The sequence below is a fragment of the Sinocyclocheilus rhinocerous genome, unplaced genomic scaffold (genome assembly GCF_001515625.1).
Source record: "Sinocyclocheilus rhinocerous isolate Xijiao unplaced genomic scaffold, SAMN03320098_v1.1 scaffold628, whole genome shotgun sequence".
Taxonomy (NCBI): domain Eukaryota; kingdom Metazoa; phylum Chordata; class Actinopteri; order Cypriniformes; family Cyprinidae; genus Sinocyclocheilus; species Sinocyclocheilus rhinocerous.
In genome coordinates this window covers 568,238-592,166 of record NW_015650779.1, presented here as the reverse complement: position 1 = coordinate 592,166, position 23,929 = coordinate 568,238, and the positions used below count along the sequence as shown (strand labels likewise).

Genomic DNA, 23,929 nt, shown 5'->3' with positions numbered 1-23,929 from the left:
TCATTTTTAATTATTTATTTACAGGAAAGCAATTAAACAATGTTCTCAATTGTAGCTGTGGCAAAAGTATGAATTTTAAATCTTATTTTGATAGCCTACCTGGGATCATTCTTTTAATTTATAATGCCTTTGCATTTAAATAAATATATAAACACTTGTCTATGCCCAGACAAACTAAAAATGAAACATTAGGCTAAAATGCCAGATGACTTTAATACTCGTTTATCTGTATATTGGTGTCAAACATGTTCTCTCTCAATGGTTATTAGTGTCATTGTGTCGCTTGATATTTACCATTGATAAAGTGTGTGGTCTGCAGTGGCCAAAGGGACCCCGGAAACGCGCCGCTCGCGTCGCCAGCGCGCTGCAGATCCAGGAAGCGGAACGAATGAAGTTCATTTCTCACAGCTGGTGATGGCGGATGCTGTCGAAATAGAGACCATGAAGAATTATAACATAGCGTTTGAGAGGATAGACCCGAGCATTAGCCGCTATCCCTACTGTATTGTATGGACGCCAATCCCCGTGTTATCGTGAGTGAATCTCGCCTCCACGGTTGCTTTTGCTTCATGTTGATGTTTTCAAATCTATTCAGTCCCGTAGAAAGAGGTTTGTGTTTATGATGGATGCATAACACCAAACATTACACCAGCAAGCGATGCGTAGCGTCGCGTCGCGTCGCGTCATCGAGCAATTGCGCGGTACACCGCTTAGTTGATGTGGCAGCGTTCTGGTATGTCGCGTCGCGTCGCGTTAAGTAGGTTTAATAAAAACATTACCAGATTTGGCATTTGAACCGGTTTTACTGAGAAGAAAAACCTGGTCGCCGGGATTAAAGGAGTAGTTCCCATTAGGAAATAAAATTCTGCCATCATTTATACTCATTTTCATGTTGCTCTAATCCTGACTTTGTTCCATGGAACACAAATTCAAATATTCGAACACGCGCTCTTAGAAGTATTTTAAACAGTGTTCACATTCTTCGATACAGTAAGAGTGGATGGGGACTGGCGCTGTTGTGTGTGGATGGAGACTGGAGCTGCTGTGCTCCAAACATGACAAAAAGTAGTCGAACTTAAGTCATATTATAGCTTTGTGTGAAGAACAGACGGAACTTTAGAGTGTTATTTGCTAAAACTGTATAAGGTTTGTAGTTAAATTAAAATATGGTGTGAGAAAACGGGTCAAACAAGGGTGGATATACAATTAAGTATTCACAGTTTTCATATATAGCCTACCAAAATATTTGAATGTACCAGGGTTATTGTCATGGAAAACAAAACCTGTCTAACCTTCATTATTTCATTTAGCCATTTCATTGGCTAAAAACGGCTCTTTGTGCATGTAAACATTATCCTTCCCTATACTTAATCTTGATCCAGTAAACATGAATGATTGTAAAAAGCTATTTGAGACATTCAGAATGAAATCTGTTTAGGCCCATTCACACCAAGAGTGATAAGATAACTATTACAATAACTATTGTTAACTGAGAGTGATTTTAACAGTAGCATTCCTCTGTGTCGTTATTGTTGTTATTATAGCCGTGGTTAAAGTGATTACAATGTTTTCTCGTCTCTTTACATAAAAGTAGTGTGGAATGGATTGTCATAAGATGTATAGTGCTAAATGACTACCATATGCACTGTATACACTTGGGTAGAATACCATGGTAATACTTTGATAATTGTAGTACATTTTAATACTTTTTTTGTAAAGTAAAATCTTTGTGATTGGACACCATTTTGTAATGCATATCAGTAATTCTATAACATACATTATAATTTATGACCATTAGTTGCAAACACGACACCTTTGTTGAATCGTTGATGCATTTGTCCTGGGATGGAGCTTGAGTTCATTAACAACACCCATTATGTTCTGGTTTGGGATCAGAATCCAGACTCCTTCCGATAATCATTTGCTGAGATGAATTACAGCTGGTCTTAGACCAGTCCCCTGGTGTACTCCACTGCAGATTATCTCGGTGCGAGAGTTCCTCGCCCCATGTTTTCTTCTTCTCCTGTATTTGGGTCGGCGGCTTGCTCTGTAGGACACTCGGTGATAAATATGCACATGGACAGGAGCGTATCTGGGGTGCCGGCGTATGCCCTACTCCACTTCACAAACTCCACCGGGGCTGTTTTATCCAGGATATTCATACCGTTATTCATATCGCCCCCCTGAGAGCTCTGTTGATAATACTTTTTTAATCACTTCGACAGGAATTTTGGTCTAGTGTCTAATCTGCTTCCTTATCTGGTTGTCCTTTGGATTGCCGGTTCTGTTGCCCTGCTTGTTAGAATCCCAAAGCCAAAATAACATGAATCTGAATCCGCAGGGGAAGCTGGATTTTGGCCAGGTGTATGATATTGAAAAGGGCATTCTCCAGCATCAAGCCTTGTGCTTTCAGCTGTCCTCCCAAAACACACAAGTTTATGTGTATTTCCACTCTTGTGAACAATTTCAAATAATAGCTGTTTTTAGCTATTTCCTCGTGCCTTTTTTGGCTCTAGCCATGCAAATGTATTAAGTGAAGGGATATTGTTGTGTCTGTTGGTCCGTTATCATAAAGTAAACCCTCATGCAAGAATTGCACATACAATTTACATCTATTTGGATTATGCAGTTTTAACATGAACAAACTAATAAACCTAATCTGATGCATATACGTCAGTCATACATAAATGAAACGGGTATTTATTTATTTAAATATAATTTAATGTAACTAACATAGCAAATGATGAAAAGTAAACTTAAATAAACAAAAATTGTACCACTGCATTGTCTGTTGACTGCTGTTTTTCTTGGATAACCAACTATTTTCTTTTCAGATAACAATACAAAAAAAAAAAAATTAGGCCTAAATTTAAAATTGATGTATTTTAATTGCATATAACATTTCTATCCATTTGGATTAAACTTAATCTTAATGTGATGCATATTTGTCAGTCATACATTAATGAAATGAAAATGGTAAGTGCACTCAAAAAAATAAAATAATGGCAATATTTGCATCTGTTTGATTTCTAAATTGTCATATTTTCAAAATGCATTCATTTAAATTGCTTAGAATCAGCATAAATCTGTTCATTGTGGAAAACAAATTACATTTATTAATTAAAAAAGTAAGAACAGTTCAAATATGGCTGACTGTGGAACAGGCAATAATCAAATAGTTAAAATAAATGAGACTGAAACAAATTGGATTAAGTGATAACGAATATATAAAGTAGTTACTGTATTTTGTATATAAAACACATTCAGTTAGTGCTCTCATGGAAATAAATAGTTATAAAGAACTATAAAGCAAATTTTCAGAAGATGTACATATTTACAGAGAAAATTAATATAAGCTTTTAACTGAATCAAAAATCTTAAAACAGTGTGCTTTTGTTGGTTTTGTTGATTCCTTTTGTTTGTTGTATTCTTTCAGATGGCTCTTTCCTTTCATCGGCCACATGGGTATTTGCACCTCCACTGGAGTGATCCGCGATTTTGCAGGTCCATACTTTGTCTCAGTAAGTGTATTTACATGCACTATTATAATTGAGATAAAAGCGGTTTGTGGCATATTCAAGCTAGAGTCCTCATCTGCCTGTCCAAGAATACATGAGACAATGCATGACTGGATATTTAAATACACACTCTGAAAAATAGAGTTGACATGCAGCAAGCATACAATGCCAGTGTCATCCAGTTAACATGTATACATGACAATGTCTAGTAGTTCATTTGCAAAAACAGATACTTAAGAAGTACTTTATTACAAAAAATGGTTTAAAAACCTAATAATAATGCAGTAACTCCTCTGAAATGACTTTCACTTTTCACTGGCATCACTTAGGCTTTCTTGGTTATTTTATGATTTTAACTAACTGCCAAATACTGTAACTATTTATTCACAGTTTTAGCAACTCAAATACAATCTAGCTTCATTCTGTGAAGGTGAGCGTGATTTCACCATGTACAACATGTTCCTGGATCGACATCCTTGTTGATCCTGGAACATCACTCCAATCAACCAATCAGAATTGAGAGATAACTTTTCAGGAAATGTCTTAGGCTTACAGTAAGTGTATTTACATGCACTATTATAATTGAGATAAAAGCGGTTTGTGGCATATTCAAGCTAGAGTCCTCATCTGCCTGTCCAAGAATACATGAGACAATGCATGACTGGATATTTAAATACACACTCTGAAAAATAGAGTTGACATGCAGCAAGCATACAATGCCAGTGTCATCCAGTTAACATGTATACATGACAATGTCTAGCTATAGTAACATTATCTAGGTCTGTTTGTCTGACTTCACAAAGACCAGACTGCTACAAAGTTTTCCTTTAATTTTTGTTCAAGCTTCTTGAAACACTAAAACTCATTGAAATACTAACAAGTTAATATGAGATGAAAATTGGCCTTATTTACTTTAATTATGGGTAGGTTTAGGGGTAGGGATTGGGTTAAGTCTGTATTTTTGGACAGTAATGTTGATCCAGGATCAACAAAAGATGTTGATCCAGGAACATGTCTGTCTTGGCAAAATCACGGCAACCATTCTGTGAACTCCCACTTTATCCAGTAAATGTCCTATGTCAATCAGAAGTATGTGATTTTTGCAGTAGTAAAATGCATTGCAAACAGCAGTTCACGCTGGCATTGCTATTCAAAGATCGTTTCTCATTGAAGCACAAACTTTGTTTGTATATCTCAGAACTTGTGGCACTGAGATAACAAAACTATTTATATAAGATCCACAAGCTTAAGAAACAACAACATACAGTATGCATCACATCCTCAAAACTGATTGATTGATTGATTCTCACACATACAAGGTTGTCAAGACAATTGTAAAATTTAATATAATTTGTGTTATTTTCAAGTATGCCATTGAGATCACTCAGAAGGTCTGCTTGCAAATGTAAGAAGCACCTGTATTAAACATCACTGAACATCCTTTGCAGCACCTTTTCTTAGTAGAGAAAATGAATGCCAGATCAATTAAGTAACATTTGGAAGATTTCCAAACGGTGCAGGTTTAAATCTATCATCGGATGGTTTGGATCTCTTTCAGTCTGGCAACAATGAGCTTGTTAGAAGCCCACGGAGGCTTGTTACTGTGAGACGCCTGAGCTGTGTTATGAATGACCCGTGTAGACTGGGCTGGACTTTCCTCCTGTCTGACCTCAACAATGTCAAGCAACTTTTTGTTGACATATAAAGGCCCCATAAAGTGTATCTGGTTTCGGGTTAAGAACGTTCCTCTAGATAAAGGTCTCTATGATTTTGTCTGAAATTCCGTGGATCATTTTCACTAGAAATCGCTGGAAAGTTCAGCGTTCGCCACCAGCTTCTTCAGTGACCCTGTAAGAGCACATCCTGCTATTTCCAGAAGAAAAATCTATACCTGTGCAAAAAGGTGCAGAGCAGAGGAGGACATGCGGTGAAAGCTACACCTCCAGCTCCGTCAGCTCTCTGCACGACTAATTGCAGTTTTCTCAGAGATCTTCTTGTTAAAAATACATGGTCTTATCCTAGAGTTCACAGTCAGGGCAACTCTATCTGGTATTAAATGGAGGATCCAACCGCTTGTTCATAAGAATCCTGTACAGATTCAGACAAGCTGTTCAAACAAAAGCAAAGTTATCTTGGTACCAAAGCTCCACAGCAGTTCTCTTCAGGTTCGGACATTATCCTTTAAGCACATCTCTGTCAGACAGGAGCAAAAGTGAAATGTGTTGGGTAGAGCAGGGCTGGTAACGTGAGAGGATGGGATTATTTGACCTGCAGTGATACGGGCCAGCACACACTCAACTGCTGCACTTAACTCCGCTTGTGGCTGACAGGGACTGAAGCACGTCTCGCATGTGGAATGAGCAGAGCGATGTGGGTTGAGGTCAGTTCACAGTTTAAGGGTTTTGGAAATTGCTTGATGATAAAAATGCTTTATTATTACATTTCAGAACGTTATGACACTTGCACATGCAAAAAAAATGTTATGTGTTTTTCAAAATATGTTAGTTATGTGTTTTGACCACATTACTTTGTGGTTGCAAGGGTGATTTCTTACTGATCCATGTTTAAAAAATCATATTATAGTTCACCCAAAAATTCAGATCAAGTCATAATTGACTCAATTCTATGTCGTTCCAAATCCAAACCTGTATGACTCTCTGTCTTCTGTGAAACCTAAAAGTAGTGTTTTTTGGGGGGGGGTTTTCCCCAAAATTGTTTGGTTACCAGCATTCTTCAAAATATCTCAAGAGAGCATTATTAAAAATTGAAAAAGCATATACATGCATCAATCATGCACAATAAGATCTATAATATTTAGAAAATAGATTTTAAGTAAGCTGTTCAATAGTTCAGCAAAATGTTGGCAACTGTTTGGTTCCCAACATTCTTGAGTTCTGCAGAAGAAAGAAACTCGCACAGGTTTGGACCGACATGATGAGTGACAGAATTTTCATTATTGGGTGAACTATCCCTTTAAATAGTTTGTTTTCCAGCAATAGCGCTGTTTTCGTTCAAATCAAAGCGTAAATACACATAGAAAACGTATCCTTGTGTCTCGGCTGACACAGAAGAGCGTACGCTGCTTGCGTTCAGTCGTTATTCTCCAAAATGGTGCTACGGTGATGCGTACAAAATTCCGAAGACGAACGAATCTTTTACGGGTTTGGAACGACATGAGGGTAAGTGATTAATGACAAAGTTTTCATTTTGGGGTGGAGTAACCCTTTAATAGAATATACATATTCTTGAGAAGCAACACTACGTGAGATATTAAGACTTATTTTCCTATAATGCATCTTAAATTGTATTTTATCTTACTGCCCATGGCATTAAAAATGTATTGATCTCGTTTTTAACAAATTTTAAGAGTAAACAAGTGGGAAAAAAAACCTGTCAGTGCAAAATATTGTATAAAATATTGAAAAATTAGGGTATCTGCATGTAAAATATGTCCTATGAATATTTTGCAAGCAGTATTTGTGTATCATATGTACTATAGTAGATGTTGTTTGATTTTGTAGTGCTGTTTAAAGGACTGAATCGGAGGCGCTTGTGTGTGTTCCTGTGGTGCCGTCATCATGTTGTCAGCTGCAGCGCTACAGTCATTAGTCACATGACCTGGCAGCAGAACTGAGCCACCGTGAGCAAAGATGGCTGAGGTCAATGCACACACTTGAGATGAGTGACAGCTAACGGAGGGCTGCAGCTCATATAGACCTCCCAGGATTACTGGCTTTCACAGAGAGACGTGTGAATTCATAATGGTGTCTTTCAGGAAATAGGGAAATGTTATGAATGAATTGCCTATGCTTTGGGCTTTGCTGTTGTTAACTGTTACATTGAACACATACAGAGTTGACTGTCTGTTTCTCTGCTCTTGCAGGAGGATAACATGGCTTTCGGAAGACCGACAAAGTGAGTCAATGCTGTGATGTTGCGTTGAACAGCAATATCAAAACAGAGCTTGCATAAATGACTTCCTGCTGTCTCTATAGCTTTCTATAGCTGGTATACAAGAAAGTATGCAATCGTCAAAAAATTACAGATGTTTAAAGCTCGACTTGTGAAATAATAATCAGAAAAAATCTAATTATTATAGACTTAATAAATACAAAATATAAATAAAGTTTGCATATGTGTTTTATGTTTTGTATTATATTTGATATATCAGGCTTTTATGGCTCATATAATATGACATAGTGAGAATATGGAGCTCACACTCGAGAGGGGAAAAACTCCTCCATTTTATTCAGAGGCCCAAAATGAGCAAAAATATGCAGTTGCTGCTTTTAGCATCCATACAGATAAACTGCCTTATATCTTCTGACAAATTATCTCCATTTTCCCTCCAGCACAACCTTTGTTGTGACAACTGTCACTCGCATGTTGCCATGGCACTGAACCTGATGCGCTATGACAACAGCACCTGGTGGAATATGGTGAACCTCTGCCTGCTCTCACTCATTCATGGCAAACACGTCAGGTGAGACTAGGGCTACGTTTACACGACAATGGTATAGTCCACGTGCTGCACACGTCTACATACCTAACACGTACTACGCACACGCATTACATCACCGTTTTCAAAGATTCACGTTTGGGGTGTTTACACGGAAACGACAACGGTGGCGTTTTCAAAAACTTGCACTGTGAAACCCGTTTTTTTAAATATGTGTTTTCAGTCCCCAAAACGCCGTTGTCGTGTAAACGAACAGTCAAAACGCATAAAAAGTTTCCCGTTTTTGGCTGAAAACGTTGTCGTGTAAACGGCCCCTAAAAGAGCTGTGCACATTCACACCGCTGCCTTCAGATGTACTTCTGCATTTGTTTGTGCTTTGATCAGATTTCTAAGTTTGAAAATAATTTGTTTTTTTGGTATAATTTGTTCGCTAGAGGGCTTTTCACACTTGCAATAGTTAACTCTGGATCATACTAAACTCTGGGTTGTCTTGCTTAACTTTCACACTGTTCATAAAGTTGCCTGTGCTTAACAACTAATCCTGTGTATTCACACCGTACAATCCTAAACTTGCATTCCTAAAATCCTTACTTGCATATTTGCAGTGTCAGTGTCATTGATTGGATGAATGCAGCGTGCAACCTATTTACATAAAGGCTTATAAATGCAGGTCGACATATAATATATTGCAGACTGTACTATCGAGTTTTTCCTTCTGTGACTGTCCAAAGCAGGTGAATATGAGGCACGTTACTGGATGTCTGTTGCTAAAAATCATTGTTTCACACTGTACACTTTGACACAGGAACAGGCTTTCAAAACCTGCAGGGAAAAGTGGTGCTAACCCCGCTTTTAAATTGCAATAGTGAAACATTTCTCTACCCGGGGTCAAAGGCAGGGTTCAGAATGATGATAACTCAACTTGTTGTTGTTCGCATCAGGACACTTTAGCATTTACACTGTAGTTTGCCAAGCTGCACATAATCCAAAGTAATTTAACTGCACTCACGTATACTTATGATAAGTGCATTACCATTCAAAAGTTTGGTGTTAGTAAGATTTTTTTTTTTTTTTAAATAAACTAAACTTTTATTCAGCAGGAATGCATTACATTGATCAAAAGTGACAGTACTGTTACTATTTCAAATATATGCTGTTATTTTGAACTTTCTATTCGATAGAAAGACCTGAAAAATGTTCACGGTTACCACAAAAATATGAAGCAGCACAACTGTTTTCAACATTGATAATGATAGAAGTTTCTTGATCAGCATATCAGAATGATTTCTGAAGATCATGTGACACTGAAGACTGGAGTAATGATGCTGAAAATTCAGCTTTGATCACAGCAATAAATTATATTTTACAATATATTCAGATAGAAAACAGCAGTTTTAAATTGAAACTCCACAATATTACTGTTTTGGTCACACTTTATTTTAAGGTCCAATTCTCACTATTAACAAACCATTAAAGGGATAGTTCACCCAAAAATTTAAATTCTGTCATTAATTACTCACCCTCGTGTCGTTCCAAACCCAAAGACCTTCGTTTTCATCTTAGAAACACAAATTAAGATATTTTTGATGAAATCCGAGAGCTCTCTGACCCTCCCATAGACAGCAATGTAAGTAACACGATCAAGGCACAGAAACGTAGCAAGGACTTTGTTAAAATAATCCATGTGACATCAGGGGTTCAACCGTAATTTTATGAAGCTACGAGAATACTTTTTGTGCGCAAAGAAAACAAAAATAACGACTTTATTCAACAATTCGTCTCCTCCGCGTCACCTAAGCGCCATTTTGAAGAGTATCCACTGAACGCAAACAGCGTATGCTATTCTGTGTCAGCCGCACCACACGGATACGTTTTCTATGTTTATTTACGTTTTGATTTGAATGAAAACAACGTAGCCGCGTGACGCAGCTGACACAGAACAGCATATGTTTTTTACGTATGTGACACTCTTCAAAATGGCGCTAAGGTGAAGACGAATTGTTCAATAAAGTCGTTATTTCTGTTTTCTTTGCGTGCAAAAAATATTCTCGTAGCTTTGTAAAATTACGGTTGAACCCCTGATGTCACATGGACTATTTTACCGATCTCCTTGCTACGTTTCTGTGCCTTGATCGTGTAAGGGTCCTTGCTGTCTATGGGAGGGTCAGAGAGCTCTCGGAATTCATCAAAAATATCTTAATTTGTGTTCCGAAGATGAACAAAGGTCTTACAGGTTTGGAACGTAAAGTTTGGAGTAATTAATGACAGAATTTTCATTTTTGGGTGAACTATCCCTTTAAATATGACTTTTGCCTCATTAAACTCCTAATTTGCCGATTCATAATAGTAAGTTAGTAGTTAAGTTTAGGTAATGGGTAGTATTAGGGATGTAGAATATGGTCATACAGAATATGTCCTTTATAAAATATTAATAAACAGACAATATGTTAATAATATGCATGCTAATAAACAACTAATTAATATTGAGAATTGGTCCCTATACTAAAGTGTTACCACTGTTTTTACTGTAATTGTTATCAAATAAATGCACTTTTGTTGAGCACTATTTATCTTCCTCAAGAACAGTTTATTCAGGATCATACTGACAGCATCAAATATTATTTGAACAGATTTATGTACGCTTAATATCACTAATAAACTTGCACTGCATCTGCAACGGACCGTTGTCGCATCACATCAGACCGTGTTGCAACAGCTAAAGGCCTTCTGCACTGGACGTGTCAAAGCGAACTCTCCAAATCCATTCGTCCTGTTGTCAGAAGTAGCGTGTAGAGTATGACAGAAATAGAACGTGGGAATCTGTTTATTGTTGCAACTAGTTTACTGCCATGATCCATCCACAATAGAGGATAAATATCACTGATCATAACGGCCTCTGTCAACCCGATCTCACAGGAAAACAGAAATATTTTACGAGGTGATTTGTATGATAGAAAAAAAGTAAGCATTAAGGTCCATCCCTAAACATAACATAACATAAAAAGATATTTTGACACTGGGGTTTTAGCAGATTTGTATGAAAACCTAATGAGATCGTACACATTCGTCCGAATTAGCTTTGTTTCTTTGTAATCCGTCCGAATTAGTTTTGCATTTGATGCAATTTAAACAGTGCAGGACATCCCGCATAGACTGGATATAACTTCATAACTTTGTGCTGAATGGCCACATTTAGATCGATATGAGGCCTGATTGTTTTTTTTTTAGAATTATTCCAGTTAATATTATTATCGTGTATATTCCAAAAATATGCAGCCACTCAAATAAATCTAAATCTTTTTTTAAATGGTTTATTTGAATCTGAGTGAAGATATTCATTTTAACCGTGTACTTTTGAAATCCATTCATGCCACTCTGTCAAGTGAAGCACAGCTGAAGTAAATGATTTCTGGCAATGCTTCTCGAAAGAGACTGATCTCGGAATCTACAGACAGTGTATTTTATCCTGTCAGCTCTAAGTTTAGATGTAGTATATGTTTTAAAAGAGGTGATGAGGTGCATCTCATGGGAACCTTGAGTTGAAAAGGCAACAAATGCGAACCGATATTATGAACATTTTCATTCTGTGGATTACAGGGATTCTTGTAATGCTATAATAATCAGACCTCTGGATCTGCTTGACCGTGTAAACAGATATGCAAGACTTTAGTGTCTTGGTCTATCAGATGGCATTTTATTCTAGATTGAAGTAAGCACAATTTTGGGCAATACTATTCTTTTAAAAATTATGAATAAACTGTACTTAAGAAAGGTAATAACCATTAGTAGAAGAGATTTTGAGACTTTGTTTGTTTGTTTGCAGCCGTTTTATATGCTAAATTTGGTTTTAAATCCTCTCTGCTGCAGGATTGCATAATTATAGGACTGAGAAATTGGAACCAGTGCTGTGTTTTGGGTGTCAGCTAAAAATGCTCCTACATGATACCCTGAAGTCTAACAAGGGATTGCTCCAGACACAACTTTTTTTCAGACTTCTGGTTGCTGTCTGAGCACAATGCATGTGCATTGGCCCCAGGAGACTGAGAGGGACTCACACAAGGATAGGCTGTCAGGGCGTCTCTCAGGTGTAATTGAAAGTGTTGCATTATGTGTGTGTTTCTCCTGACCCAAAGTGTTCAGAGTGCATCCATCACTGTTTATTGTGAGAACTCTGCTGTCAGTCACTAAAAAAAAGGAACTGCAGGTATGAAGTGATGATGCAGCTCTTTTGTCCTCCAGCTTGTGGAAGCAGATTGTTGTGGTTGCATCAGTATGGACTGGAGAGTAATTGGACGTCACACAGAGCAAGCATTTTGACTATCAGCATGGCGTCTCTCAGGTGTAATTGAAAGTGTTGCATTATGTGTGTGTTTCTCCTGACCCAAAGTGTTCAGAGTGCATCCATCACTGTTTATTGTGAGAACTCTGCTGTCAGTCACTAAAAAAAAGGAACTGCAGGTATGAAGTGATGATGCAGCTCTTTTGTCCTCCAGCTTGTGGTTGCATCAGTATGGACTGGAGAGTAATTGGACGTCTCACAGAGCAAGCATTTTGACTATCAGCATGAAATCTGGTCCACAGCATATTCTAATCTGATGTTGCAAAGAAAACAAACACAGTCTGTGTGCTGTTGAGGGAAAAGTAATGTGATATCACAATAATAATTTGTCTTTTTCATCTTTTATTTGCTTTCTGTCTGTGATTAATGGTCTTTGCTTAGGTAAGCACCACCTTTGTGAAAAGACTGCACTGAATGTGAACTTTTTAACGGCACTTGCAGAAAATGTAGTATTAATGAAATAAATCCCACTTAAGTATATTTAAAGAGAGTTCTCTTTCGTGACACGCACTTAAGTAGACTTGAAAGGTGAACTTTGTAATAATGTCAAATTCAATTTTTAATTTAAATCATTGTTTTTCATCGACTTTTTGTCATGCTTTAAAGTACACTTATTTTGATGTGTTGACTAACATACTAAAGCACATGTCAAGTACTTGATTATAATTTTACCTCTAGTGCGTCATTCATTTAAAGTTCTTAATTTAAATGTACTAAATTGCAACTTTACTACAAATGTGTAATTACAAATATATTTAAATACATGACATACGAGTTTCAATAGAAATTACATTAAAGTATATTTTAGTTTACTATAAATGCTTGTCAGTACATTCAGCAGTGCACTTTAACTATTTATTAAGTGAGTCAAAGAAATCACTCTAAAGCTCAGCTGATTGCATTTGATAAATTTAAAACTGTAATGCATTTTCATTTAATTGCAGTTAACATACAATTAAATGTCAGAAAACATATAAGCATAAGTATATTATATCTATAATAAGCACTCTTTTTAAGTATGATAGTGTACTTATTTTTGTACAAGGGTTTTACTGTTGCTCCTACATTGGTTTAGTGATTTTAATAAACCTCTAACAGTAAATATTAGCCTAAATGTTGGCGAGTAACTCATCCTGCACCATTTTTCCCAATCAATTGGACTTGCTTACAATAAAATTGGCCCAAATATAAAAATCACATTGACTAACATTGAAGGAGGGTCCCGAAGCATATCTTGAGACCAGAATATTATAGATATTTTGGGGTGGGCTTTTTTTTTTACTAGGGATGCATACTGGCATTTTCTGGCATTTTTCAGACGAGACGGATCCAAATCCGATATTGTGCATATACTATTCTGTGTTATGGTTAAGCCCCACGAAAGCAAAGTTTTTGTGCACTATATTTCAAGTGTTCTGAAGCCGTTCCACAGTTTAATTTGAGGTACGGATGAATATTTAAAGGGGTCATATGATGCGATTAAAAATTTTTCCTTTCTCTTTGGAGTGTTACAAGCTCTTGGTGCATAAAGAAGATCTGTAAAGGTATTCGGCCAATCATAACGCACTGGATAGCTGGCCAATCACAGCACACCTCGCTTTTCAGACAGATGAGCTTTGTAAAAATCGACGCGTTTCAGAAGTACAGTAATGTACAGTATGTGGAAAATAATGTGTTTTTTGAACCTTAAACCGCATAAACACATTTCATTACACCAAATAATGTTCTTTTTAGCAACATCGTATGACCCCTTTAAGTCAAGTTCACGTAAACTCTTCTCTCCGCTGCGGCTGTCAGTCATCCTCTATTCACCGTTCAAACTGTGTCACGTTTGGTTTCAACAGTCAAAAATGATGAAACTCTCTCCAAGAGCGCACAATAACTGAGATTTAAAACGGTTAAAAGAAAAGGCTCAATCAAATATTGCACAGATTTAATATTCAACTGTGTGACGATCAGGTCAACACACAGAAGTATAGAAATTCTACATTGATGTAAAAAAACTGCGCTGGTATCGGATTGGATCGGTATCGGCCGATAATCAGAATTTTCTGGATCGGATCGGTTCTGAAAAAATGGTATCGTTGCATCCCTATTTTTTTACTTGGAGCTACAGCACCTTAAAAACAGCATGACCGTGCCTTGGCAAACCTACAAACCATTTCACACACAACATAGCACAGACAAGCACATTTCAGAATCTAGTTTCTTTTATGTTTTCATCTTCACCGAAACTGTGTCTTTCTCTCACACGGACGTTTTTTTCTCTCTCTCTTTCCACAGTTGCGTAGGCTTCCTGAAGACCTGGCTTCCTTTCTGCATCTTGAGCAGTGTGATCCTGGCTGTGACTCTGTCTCTAAACCTGCGATGACCCAGCGGGGTCACACTCAGGCCAACGGGCTCGCCGCCCATCGGAGACCCGTCACTCCAGCTCCGGCGGGACTCCACTGAATGTCAACTTGAAGTCCAGCTCTTCGGAGCTCAACATCAAACATCAAACGCTAGACCTCTTTGTCGTAGGGTAGAGACAGCAAATACACCATGGCTTCAACGTCTTGTGGTGATGTACGAAACGCTATTCTCAAAACCTGTCTTCCAAAGGCATGACTTTGGTGTCTCTTGAGGGTTATGGTGCTCTTTTATCGTTTGGTTAGACTTTGATCTCCAAACTATAACTGCTGTTTAGGAAATATAACACTATATAACGTGTGTATATATATATATAGTCTTCTATTTTAAATATAAATTGAATATGAATTTCTAAAGATGCTATGTTCTTTCTGAGAACCAATGCATTGTCTATTAAGATACTCTGGAAGATGGATTTCCTTTTAAAATTCTTACTATGAATACGAAAGCTTATTTAAATGAACACTTTGAATATTTAATTTCATTTAGGAGTACCCTTTTAGTCGTTTTATTGGCAAGGCTAACAGTCAACATAAATGTAGCTTGGCATGCTTTAAAGTGTAATTGTTTTTATACAAAAATCTAATTGCATATGGAGATTAGCATTCAAAAACGCTAGTTAATGAATAAGCAAATCTGGTTTGCATTATGTATTGAAAAGCATTCTTTGCACTGCCTGGCCAGCTGTTATTATATTGCATAATTTATTGTTATTGCATTAATTTACTATTGTTATGTTGCATAAACCATTATGAAATTGCATTCTCAAGTTGAGTGTGACGCATTTAAAAGTGTAAAATGTAGGCTAGGACTTATTTTTATCCATTGGGAATTGATTGAATCAGAAAAAAGCATGCATTCCTTCGCAGAACAGACCAGACATGAATGCGAAGGCTTGAAATTTAAGTGGCCTTGGTGAATTTAGCCGAAAAGGACAGTTGTTTCAGTTTAGAAGACTTTTTTAGTTTTCTAACATGCACTAATAAATCCTGCTCAGCAAGACCAGGAATGAAGAAAGTAAATGATGCCTTTAATATATCTTTGTTGTCCTGAGGAACACTTGATTCACATTGCAGGGGTTTTGGATGTTCTGTTTGAAAGCTCTACTCTTTCAATCATGAACTATTAAATGATATATTTAATGCTTCCATTGTTTGTTTATGTTGACTATTGACTTGGTATAATGGCACAATATGCCTAGATTAACAATCATATCACATATAAGTGATAACATGATTTATGTTCCATTATAAGGTCCAGGGTTTGAATAATGCTCATCAAAATGAAGCAGGAACGCTGAAATCTGTCAAGCACACATCCAGGTCATTATTTCACCCCAAAATCAAAAAGAAAAATGGCAGAATTGTTTTGGTTAAAGAAAATTAAACCTGTTTTATTATCTTTTGCATGTGATATTATTTCATGGCAATTAAGCACATTTCCTACTGTATGAAGTTATTAATTATATTAATATATGATTACATTAATTGTATTTATACATCACTGTAGTATTTGTAGCACTGCTTTATTATTTTCAATGCAGTATTTTTATGGTAACAACAGTTAAAGCTGTATTAAAGTAAGAAAAATTTAATTGTCATGGAATTTTTTCATGCAAAATATATTTTTATTTGCTTCTGATTTGGGTTGTAAATGTGGCCTGTTTTTTGTGAGATTCACTTGTACATCTCAATTGCTTAATTAGTGTAGAATTAGAAAGAAAATTGAACCTGGGGTCAAAATGGGCTCTCAAAAACATTACCGTATTTTTATTGTTAAAATAAAATTTTTACCGTATTGGTAAAATTAAAATATTGTTACCGTATTTAACTAATGAAAGTAAAATGAATGTTTTCGTTCTCATGAAAATCTTAACGATCCTAATCACAAGCTGTATTTTATTTCATTTTTAAACTGAATATATTTTAGCTTGCTACTGATTTTGGGTGTAAGGGTTTCACTCGTTTGCTGTATAAGCAGAAAGAAAAACTGGGTGAAATCTAACCTTCATTACTGTAATCCAGAGCTCAGAAATCCTGTTTGCTTTTCTCAACTGTATTCATGAACCGAGCGCTTCAAACACCGATCGAATCCTGCCGTGATCCTAGACTATGATCTGGACACCAAACCCGTTTCCATGACTCCTGTGTGATCAAATCCCCTCTTTATTTCATGTCAAAGAGAACAATCACTCAACTCCCCTCTTACCTATTGCTCTCTTCTCACATTCTTCCTTTTCATTCCTCATTTCACACTCTCTCTGTCTTTGGAAGTTTTGCCAAGAGCAGCAGGTAGTCGAGTGTGTTTTGTGTCGGTGGAGTGTGTGTGTGTGAGAGAGAGAGAGAGGAGTCTGGCCCCTGCTGGCCCCGGCTAGAGCTGATCACATTAGAGAGCCTGTGTGAAGTGTGATGTTCTTACTGACGGCGTTCCTGTCTTCAAAGATGTGAACTAGTGGATCAGAAGCACATTTGACTGTTTAGGTCGTCACAGCAGCCCAGCGGTTCCCATTTCCTCTCTGTAATCTCTAAAAGCTCATGGCATTCCACTGCTTTTTACTTTTAGAGAACATTCATTCATTCACTGAGGTCTTTCTGTGGTTACAATATGTTAAGTGTTAACATTCACATGCCACCTTACAAAAATAGTGTGCAAAATAAGGCCTGAAAAAATTAGTAAACGTTTATTTATTTGTTTGTTTGTTTTGTTTTGTGTGTGTTACCAGATTTTAGTCCAGGTCTACATGTTTACAAGCTTTAATTTGTGTGATGATTTAAAAAAAAAAAAAAAAACATTTGTTTGCCTGCTAAAAGTTAATTGCTAATAATTGTTGTTTGTTTGCTAATTAATAGCATTTTAAATGAAATGAAAAGAGTTTTGTTTTGTGTTTTTGTTTTGTTTTGTTTTGTGTGTGTTACCAGATTTTAATCCAGGTCTACATGTTTACAAGCTTTAATTTGTGTGATGATTTAAAAAAAAAAAAACATTTGTTTGCCTGCTAATAGTTAATTGCTAATAATTGTTGTTTGTTTGCTAATTAATAGCATTTTAAATGAAGTGAAATTAAAAGATTATAATTTGGAACAGGCTTGCAAATTTGGCTAGCCAATTCATGACATAGAAAATGAATATAGTTTCATTGTAGTTTTTTTTTTTATTGTAGTTTTCAATATTTTGAGTATTTCTTATAAAATCCTGGAAATAAAACTATAACTAACAGGGTTGCAAATTGATTTTGACAAATGTAGTCAACACTAAATTATTTGTAAATATTAAGGAAATGGAATTAAATTATTATTATTTTTTAAATTTTTTTTAATTAATTTTATTTTATTATTTTATTTTTGCCACCATGTTAACGATTTTCTTTTCTCTTTTTTTTTTATGAGTATTTCTCATAAAAATATAAAACAAATTCTTAACTAACAGAGTTGAAGTTTGATGAAAGTAGTCAACACTAAATTATTTGTAAAAACTGAGGACATGAAGTGAATTGACTGGTTTTCTAAATTACGTTTGGTCAGTTGAAAGTAACATCTCACTTCTTGGAATGGAGAAATCGTGATAACAGGGTTGTGTCTAAAATGTAAGACATCACAAATATTTTAAATTGTTTTTAACTTAATGAACATGAAAAAGTAAAGTTTTTTCATGTAATGTTATTTTTGTTAGACAATACTTTTCACTACAAAATTGAATTTGTGCTTTTAAAAATCCCATCGGCTACCCTCTGGAAAGTGACACTTAATTGATTGATTGCTTTTTGCCATTAGAACAGTTTTATTAGTAGATTACGTATTTCGGTTTCTGCCTGCTTGCTAATTCAGAACTTGCCTGGGCGTAAAAATGAGCTGCAAATGTTTTCTTTACATGCACTGCTGTTAAGCTTGTCATTACATGAACTTTGCACAACTACAAACAAGCAGACTGTTAATAATAATGAAATTGTCACCTCATACCTCCCTATGGGATGTCCCCACTTTTCACAAAAACAAACCTGAGTGTGTGTGTGTGTGTCTGTCTGTCTCTGTGTGTCTGTCTGTCTGTCTGTCTGTGTGTGTGTTCGCATGTTGTGCTCTGTAAGCCTGTGCGCATGTCTGATACTCACAAAGTCTGATACTGATGGTTGGCATTCAAAAGTTGTTTGTTCTGGGTTTTACTGCTAATAATCAAATGCATATTTTAATATGAGGTTCTTAAAGTCTTTGTAATGATATATTTTGTATTCTGTGAGTGTGGTAATGTCTGCTTGACTAGATGCGTTGTTTACAATGGCTGCTGAGCGTTAGATAAATATGAGTAGCAGAATGCTTTTTGTTGTTGATTTTACTCTAATAATGTCAAGCATTCAGTTGAGCACATGGACAACTAGAAACAGGGTGAAAACACTTAACAAGGCCTTTTTTACTTCAAATGAGTGACCATGTAGTTTTATATTCATAAGGCAATAGGCTTCTACACTAAGCTGTAATATAGGAATGTGAAGAAAGATGACTGTGTGCTTTATCTGATTTCATTTTAGAAATCGGTATTGGTCTTTTCCTTTCTTTTCTCCCAAGAAGCCAGTAATGGTGATTTTAAAATTGAGCTATTGAGTTTGCACGATGTATTTCCTCGTAGCCTGCCTCCACAGCAAGAACTCTGACGGGAAAAGCCCATATCCTGTCATCAGAAACCAATGGACACATATAATCATCTTCCTAATTAAAGGTGCAATAGGTGATTGTCTTCAGAAACATTTTTTGTTACGCTGGTTGAAAGTCTCTTCACATCCCGATAGCAATCATTAAGTTAAGTGGTCTAAATGTATTTGTCTGTATTTATATATTCTGTGGAAGGTGTAGGATCAAGAAATGTTCGTCTAATCAAAACGTTCGGTCCGAGCGTTTTAATATGCTTTCCTACCTGCCTGTCAACGTATGTATTAGCATACCTCTGCGCACCCATTTCGCGATGTTTTGAAAATATTTATGTATATATTATATTCATATAATTTATATTATATATAAATATATTTAATATATAAATATAACATCTTTTTCTTAAATATATACATGCACGTGTATGTATTTATATAGCTATACATAATAAATATACACAGTACAGACAAATATATTGAAATACAAAATAAACTTATTTTGGATGCGATTAATCGCGATTAATCGTTTGACAGCACTAATATATATATATATATATATATATATGTATGTATGTGTTTTTTTTTTGTTTTTTTACTGCTGCCCTCTTTGAATGTTTACTGAGGCCCCCTAGTGGGCCCCACCCCATAGCCACTGCTCTAGTGTAACATCAAGAGCTTTATCGATCTGCAAAGAACCACATAAAAGCAACAGTAGAACAACCATTTTTAAGTGCTTAGACACCTTGAGCTACAGTACTAGAGCAGTAAAGATCAACTAAAGTGAGAGATCATCGTAATCTTTTGATGAGCTTTAATCACTATTAATTAAGCCCATTAATCAGAGTGATGAGCGCGAGATGTGGGCTGGTATCGGTCTGTACGGTGAAGTGGAGGGGAGAGGTGCGAGTCAAAGCTCCTCCCTGCTGATTGTTGAGTGTGATTCAGTCGCATTGTCTGAGAGCAGCGGATCAAACGCCCCACACAGAGAACCTCCTTTTCTATATATATAAATAAAGTGTCTGCCTCTCATTCACACATGAGTTTCTGTAATGCAAAGAAGTCGAGCACGCAGGGAGACTCAACATCACTGAGAGAGGTTACGGGCGAGGAGTCTTGGAGAGACGCTCTGGAGAAGCGAACGCACAGCCGCTGAACGAGGGCATTTATTGAGTCAGATTGATGCGGTTTTGCTGATAGTTGACCATGCTCGCCTCTGCGCGGAGCGCGGTTGTGCTGGGGCTGCTGTGCGCTGCGCTCTCCGCCGGCGCGTCGCTGTGTCCCGCCGGCTGCGAGTGTTCAGAAGCCGCGCTCACGGTCAAATGCGTCTCCAAAGATCTGCGGGACGTACCGAGCGGCATCCCGAGCTACACCAGAAACCTCTTCATCACCGGAAACCACATCAGCCAGATCGGACCCGAGTCTTTCCAGGGACTGGAGAACGTGACCAATTTGTCACTGTCTAACAACAGGTAACGCAATGATGCGTATTCGAAGAAGCTAGTAGTTCATTTGACTCTTAAAATACTGTTAACAACTTGTACATGTTACTATGTAATACTATGTAACAACTGTTAGAATAAAGTTAGGTAACACTTTATTTTAAGGTGTCCTTGTTACACTACATTTATAACAATAAAGTATGCATAATTACATGCAAGTAACCCTAAACCAAACCTTAATCCTAACCCTAATCATATATGCAAGTACATGCAGTTAATAAATATTACTCAGTACTTAAATGTGTAATTACACTGTAACCAGTGTTGGGAAGGTTACTTTGGAAATGTAATAGGTTACAGATTACAAGTTACTCTGTCTAAAATGTAGTAGTGTAAGTATTTCAATTACTTTATTAAAGTAATGTAACTGATTACATTTTGGATTACTTCTCTAAATTTCTAATTTTTCCAACTATTAATCTTGTTTCTAACATGTAAAGTCAGAGTTTAACCGTACAGTACTATTCAACACTGATTACTGTAAGACTGTCAAAATCACTTGAATTAAGATTATAGTCATTTAATTGTAAAGCACAGCCACTACAAAATCGGACTGACTTTGAGATCATTCTGAGGTTAAATACAGATTTAAAACCAAAACGAGAAATAGTTTAATAGCTATGACACTGTTTTTGAAATCAAATCTTGCATAGTTATGACAGGAAACACTGGCATCTAACAATGGCTTGGGAAAAAAATATATAATAAAGCATATACATAAACACAAATATAGGAAATAAAACAGTTATTGAATAAGCACGTGTCTAAAGTAATTGAATTACACATTTTTTTCTCAGTAACTGTAACTGATTACGTTTATTTTGTAATTAAATTACGTCATTTGACTATAGAGGCCTCTATATGACTGTAGAGGCTAAAATTGCTGTAAATATTTAGTGTAGCAACAATAGTGTTTTGATTTTTCAAAAGGGAAAGCTAGAAGCTTTAAGGTGTTAAATGTGTACAGGTTTATTCTCACATCCTTGACTTGTAGGATTCTACTTCATTTTACTAGCTCATTCATTATGAAACACAATGTATAGCATGTGGCTCAATTAAAAATAAAGCAGAACCATATAAACAGCACCAGATTTGAAAATCGAATCAGTCATAATTTTGGTTGAATGTTTTCCTTCCGTTTTATTCAAAACGTTCCCTCAGCAGGAAAACATTTATCTCATTTTGCCCCTTTCTTGCCATGAAACTGGTCTAAGATGCTGACATGATATAAAACAACCAAATAAATCGACACCCCTCAATATCTGTTGTAGTTCTGACCTTGCAACTACGCTTACTCTGGCATCTATAGTTCCATTAAGAACCTTTATGCAAAAACTTGTGTAACAGGTCCTTTATTGTGGATAAAAGTTCTTTTGGATATAGGTTCTTCACAGTAGAAAACGGTTCTTTTAAGAATCGATCACTGAAAGGTTCTTTGTGGAACCAAAAACTGTTCTTCTATGGCAAAACCCACCTTTATTTTTAGGATTGTAGTGTCAAATGTTCCTTTTCTCCTCTCCAGGGTCTCTGAGGTGAAGTCTCGCACATTTTCTAGCCTGCGGAGCCTCAGATCGCTGGACCTCAGCAACAACCAGCTGGCCGTCATCCATCCTGAGGCGTTCACCATCCAGAGCCGTATGCTGAGGGAGCTCAACCTCAGTCGGGCTCTTTACAACCACTCGTCCGTCATTTTGTTAGCCACCTCTCTTCGCTGGAGCAGCCTGGAAGACCTGCTGGGACTGGACCTGTCCAGTAACGGCCTTGTCTACTTGCCCCCAGGTATCTTTTGCCATCTTGTCGGCCTGCGGCGCCTTCAGCTTGGCAACAACTCTATAGTGTCCATCCATAACGGGACGTTCACAGGACTGGATCACCTCCAGGAACTCGACCTCACCCACAACGCCCTCAGGACCCTGCGTGAAGAGGCTCTAAGAGAGCTGGAGCAGATGCGTTTGGTGAGGCTCCACCTGGCGGAGAATCCTTACACCTGCACATGCGACATCGAGCCTTTCGCCGCCTGGGTGAACGACTCACGGGCGCGAGTGGTGGACGTCGAGCGCCTGACTTGCGCGTTCCCAGTCGCCTTGCAGAACACGTCGCTACTGACGGTGGGCGAACTGGAGTTGGGTTGCCATAAGGCGGGAGAAAGTGACAATCTCGCACTGCAGACCTCCTACGTGTTCCTGGGTCTCGTGCTGGGATTTGTCGGGCTCATGTTTCTCTTTGTGCTCTATCTGAACCGCAAAGGTATTAAGAAGCGCATCTACGACATGCGCGACGCATGCCGGGAAGTCTGGGAAGGGTACCACTACCGATACGAGATCGACTCCGATCCCAGACTGTCGCAAGTCTCTACAACAGCTGATGTGTGAGCTCTTCCCAAACTGAGCTCCTTATATGAACTAGTTTTCTATTGCATTTATACTTGGAAATCGTCCATTTGTGTGGCGAACAGTGTTGGGGGTAACGCGAGTTACGTAATCAGATTACTTTTTCAAGTAACTAGTAAAGTAATGCGGTACTTTTACATTTACAATGAAATATCTGAGTTACTTTTTCAAATAAGTAATGCAAGTTACTTTGTTTTCTCATGTTTCTCATTTCACTGACAGTTCTCCTGTCCCAATGTTAAGAGAAATCGAGAGTCAGTGCAAAGGCACTTTCTTCAGCCTGAGGCTTATTAATGTCACTTTTGGTGTGAAAGGGCCCTTACATTTGCCAAAATTTAACTTTTGGTTTTTTTGTTATTAAAAAAACAAATAAGCACGCCCAGCCCAGATGATGCAAAAGTAACGTAATGCATTACTTTCAGTTACTTTTAGTTACTTTTTATGGAGTAATGCGATACTGTAATGCATTACTTTTAAAAGTAACTTTCCCCAACTGGTGGCGAACATTTAGATATATTTAAGTAGGCACATTTCTTGTGAAAAGCATGTACTGCCTGTCTCACTGAAGCCTTTATAACAAGCACACCTCCCCCTCAATTCTGCACAGAATTGGCCCCGAGATGCATTTGCTTCTCAATCATCATGGGATGTTTGAGGATTAGCCCAATAAAGGGGCAGA

The 23,929-nt window shown here is 37.1% G+C and overlaps 2 protein-coding genes across 2 annotated transcripts; both read left to right on the top strand.

Annotated features, from left to right (window-relative positions):
* The first annotated feature begins 312 nt into the window (after positions 1-312).
* Positions 313-14,990, top strand: LOC107712590 (transmembrane protein 222-like). Its single transcript, XM_016517910.1, has 6 exons — positions 313-533; positions 3,437-3,521; positions 7,402-7,433; positions 7,719-7,773; positions 7,871-8,001; positions 14,600-14,990. The coding sequence occupies exons 1-6, from the start codon at positions 415-417 to the stop codon at positions 14,685-14,687; spliced, it is 510 nt and encodes a 169-aa protein (XP_016373396.1). The 5' UTR covers positions 313-414; the 3' UTR covers positions 14,688-14,990.
* Positions 14,991-20,415: 5,425 nt separating this feature from the next.
* Positions 20,416-23,368, top strand: tpbg1b (trophoblast glycoprotein 1b). Its single transcript, XM_016517914.1, has 2 exons — positions 20,416-20,830; positions 22,383-23,368. Exons 1-2 carry the CDS (start codon positions 20,565-20,567, stop codon positions 23,230-23,232), a joined length of 1,116 nt encoding a protein of 371 aa, XP_016373400.1. The 5' UTR covers positions 20,416-20,564; the 3' UTR covers positions 23,233-23,368.
* The last annotated feature ends 561 nt before the right edge of the window (positions 23,369-23,929 follow it).

Bases quoted from the DNA above. Each gene is read 5' to 3' on its own strand.
- tpbg1b (XM_016517914.1), top strand. From the start codon at position 20,565: ATGCTCGCCTCTGCGCGGAGCGCGGTTGTGCTGGGGCTGCTGTGCGCT. The intron at 20,831-22,382 runs GTAACGCAATGA...TCTCCTCTCCAG, and splicing joins TTGTCACTGTCTAACAACAG to GGTCTCTGAGGTGAAGTCTC.
- LOC107712590 (XM_016517910.1), top strand. From the start codon at position 415: ATGGCGGATGCTGTCGAAATAGAGACCATGAAGAATTATAACATAGCG. The intron at 534-3,436 runs GTGAGTGAATCT...GTATTCTTTCAG, and splicing joins ACGCCAATCCCCGTGTTATC to ATGGCTCTTTCCTTTCATCG. The intron at 3,522-7,401 runs GTAAGTGTATTT...CTGCTCTTGCAG, and splicing joins CAGGTCCATACTTTGTCTCA to GAGGATAACATGGCTTTCGG.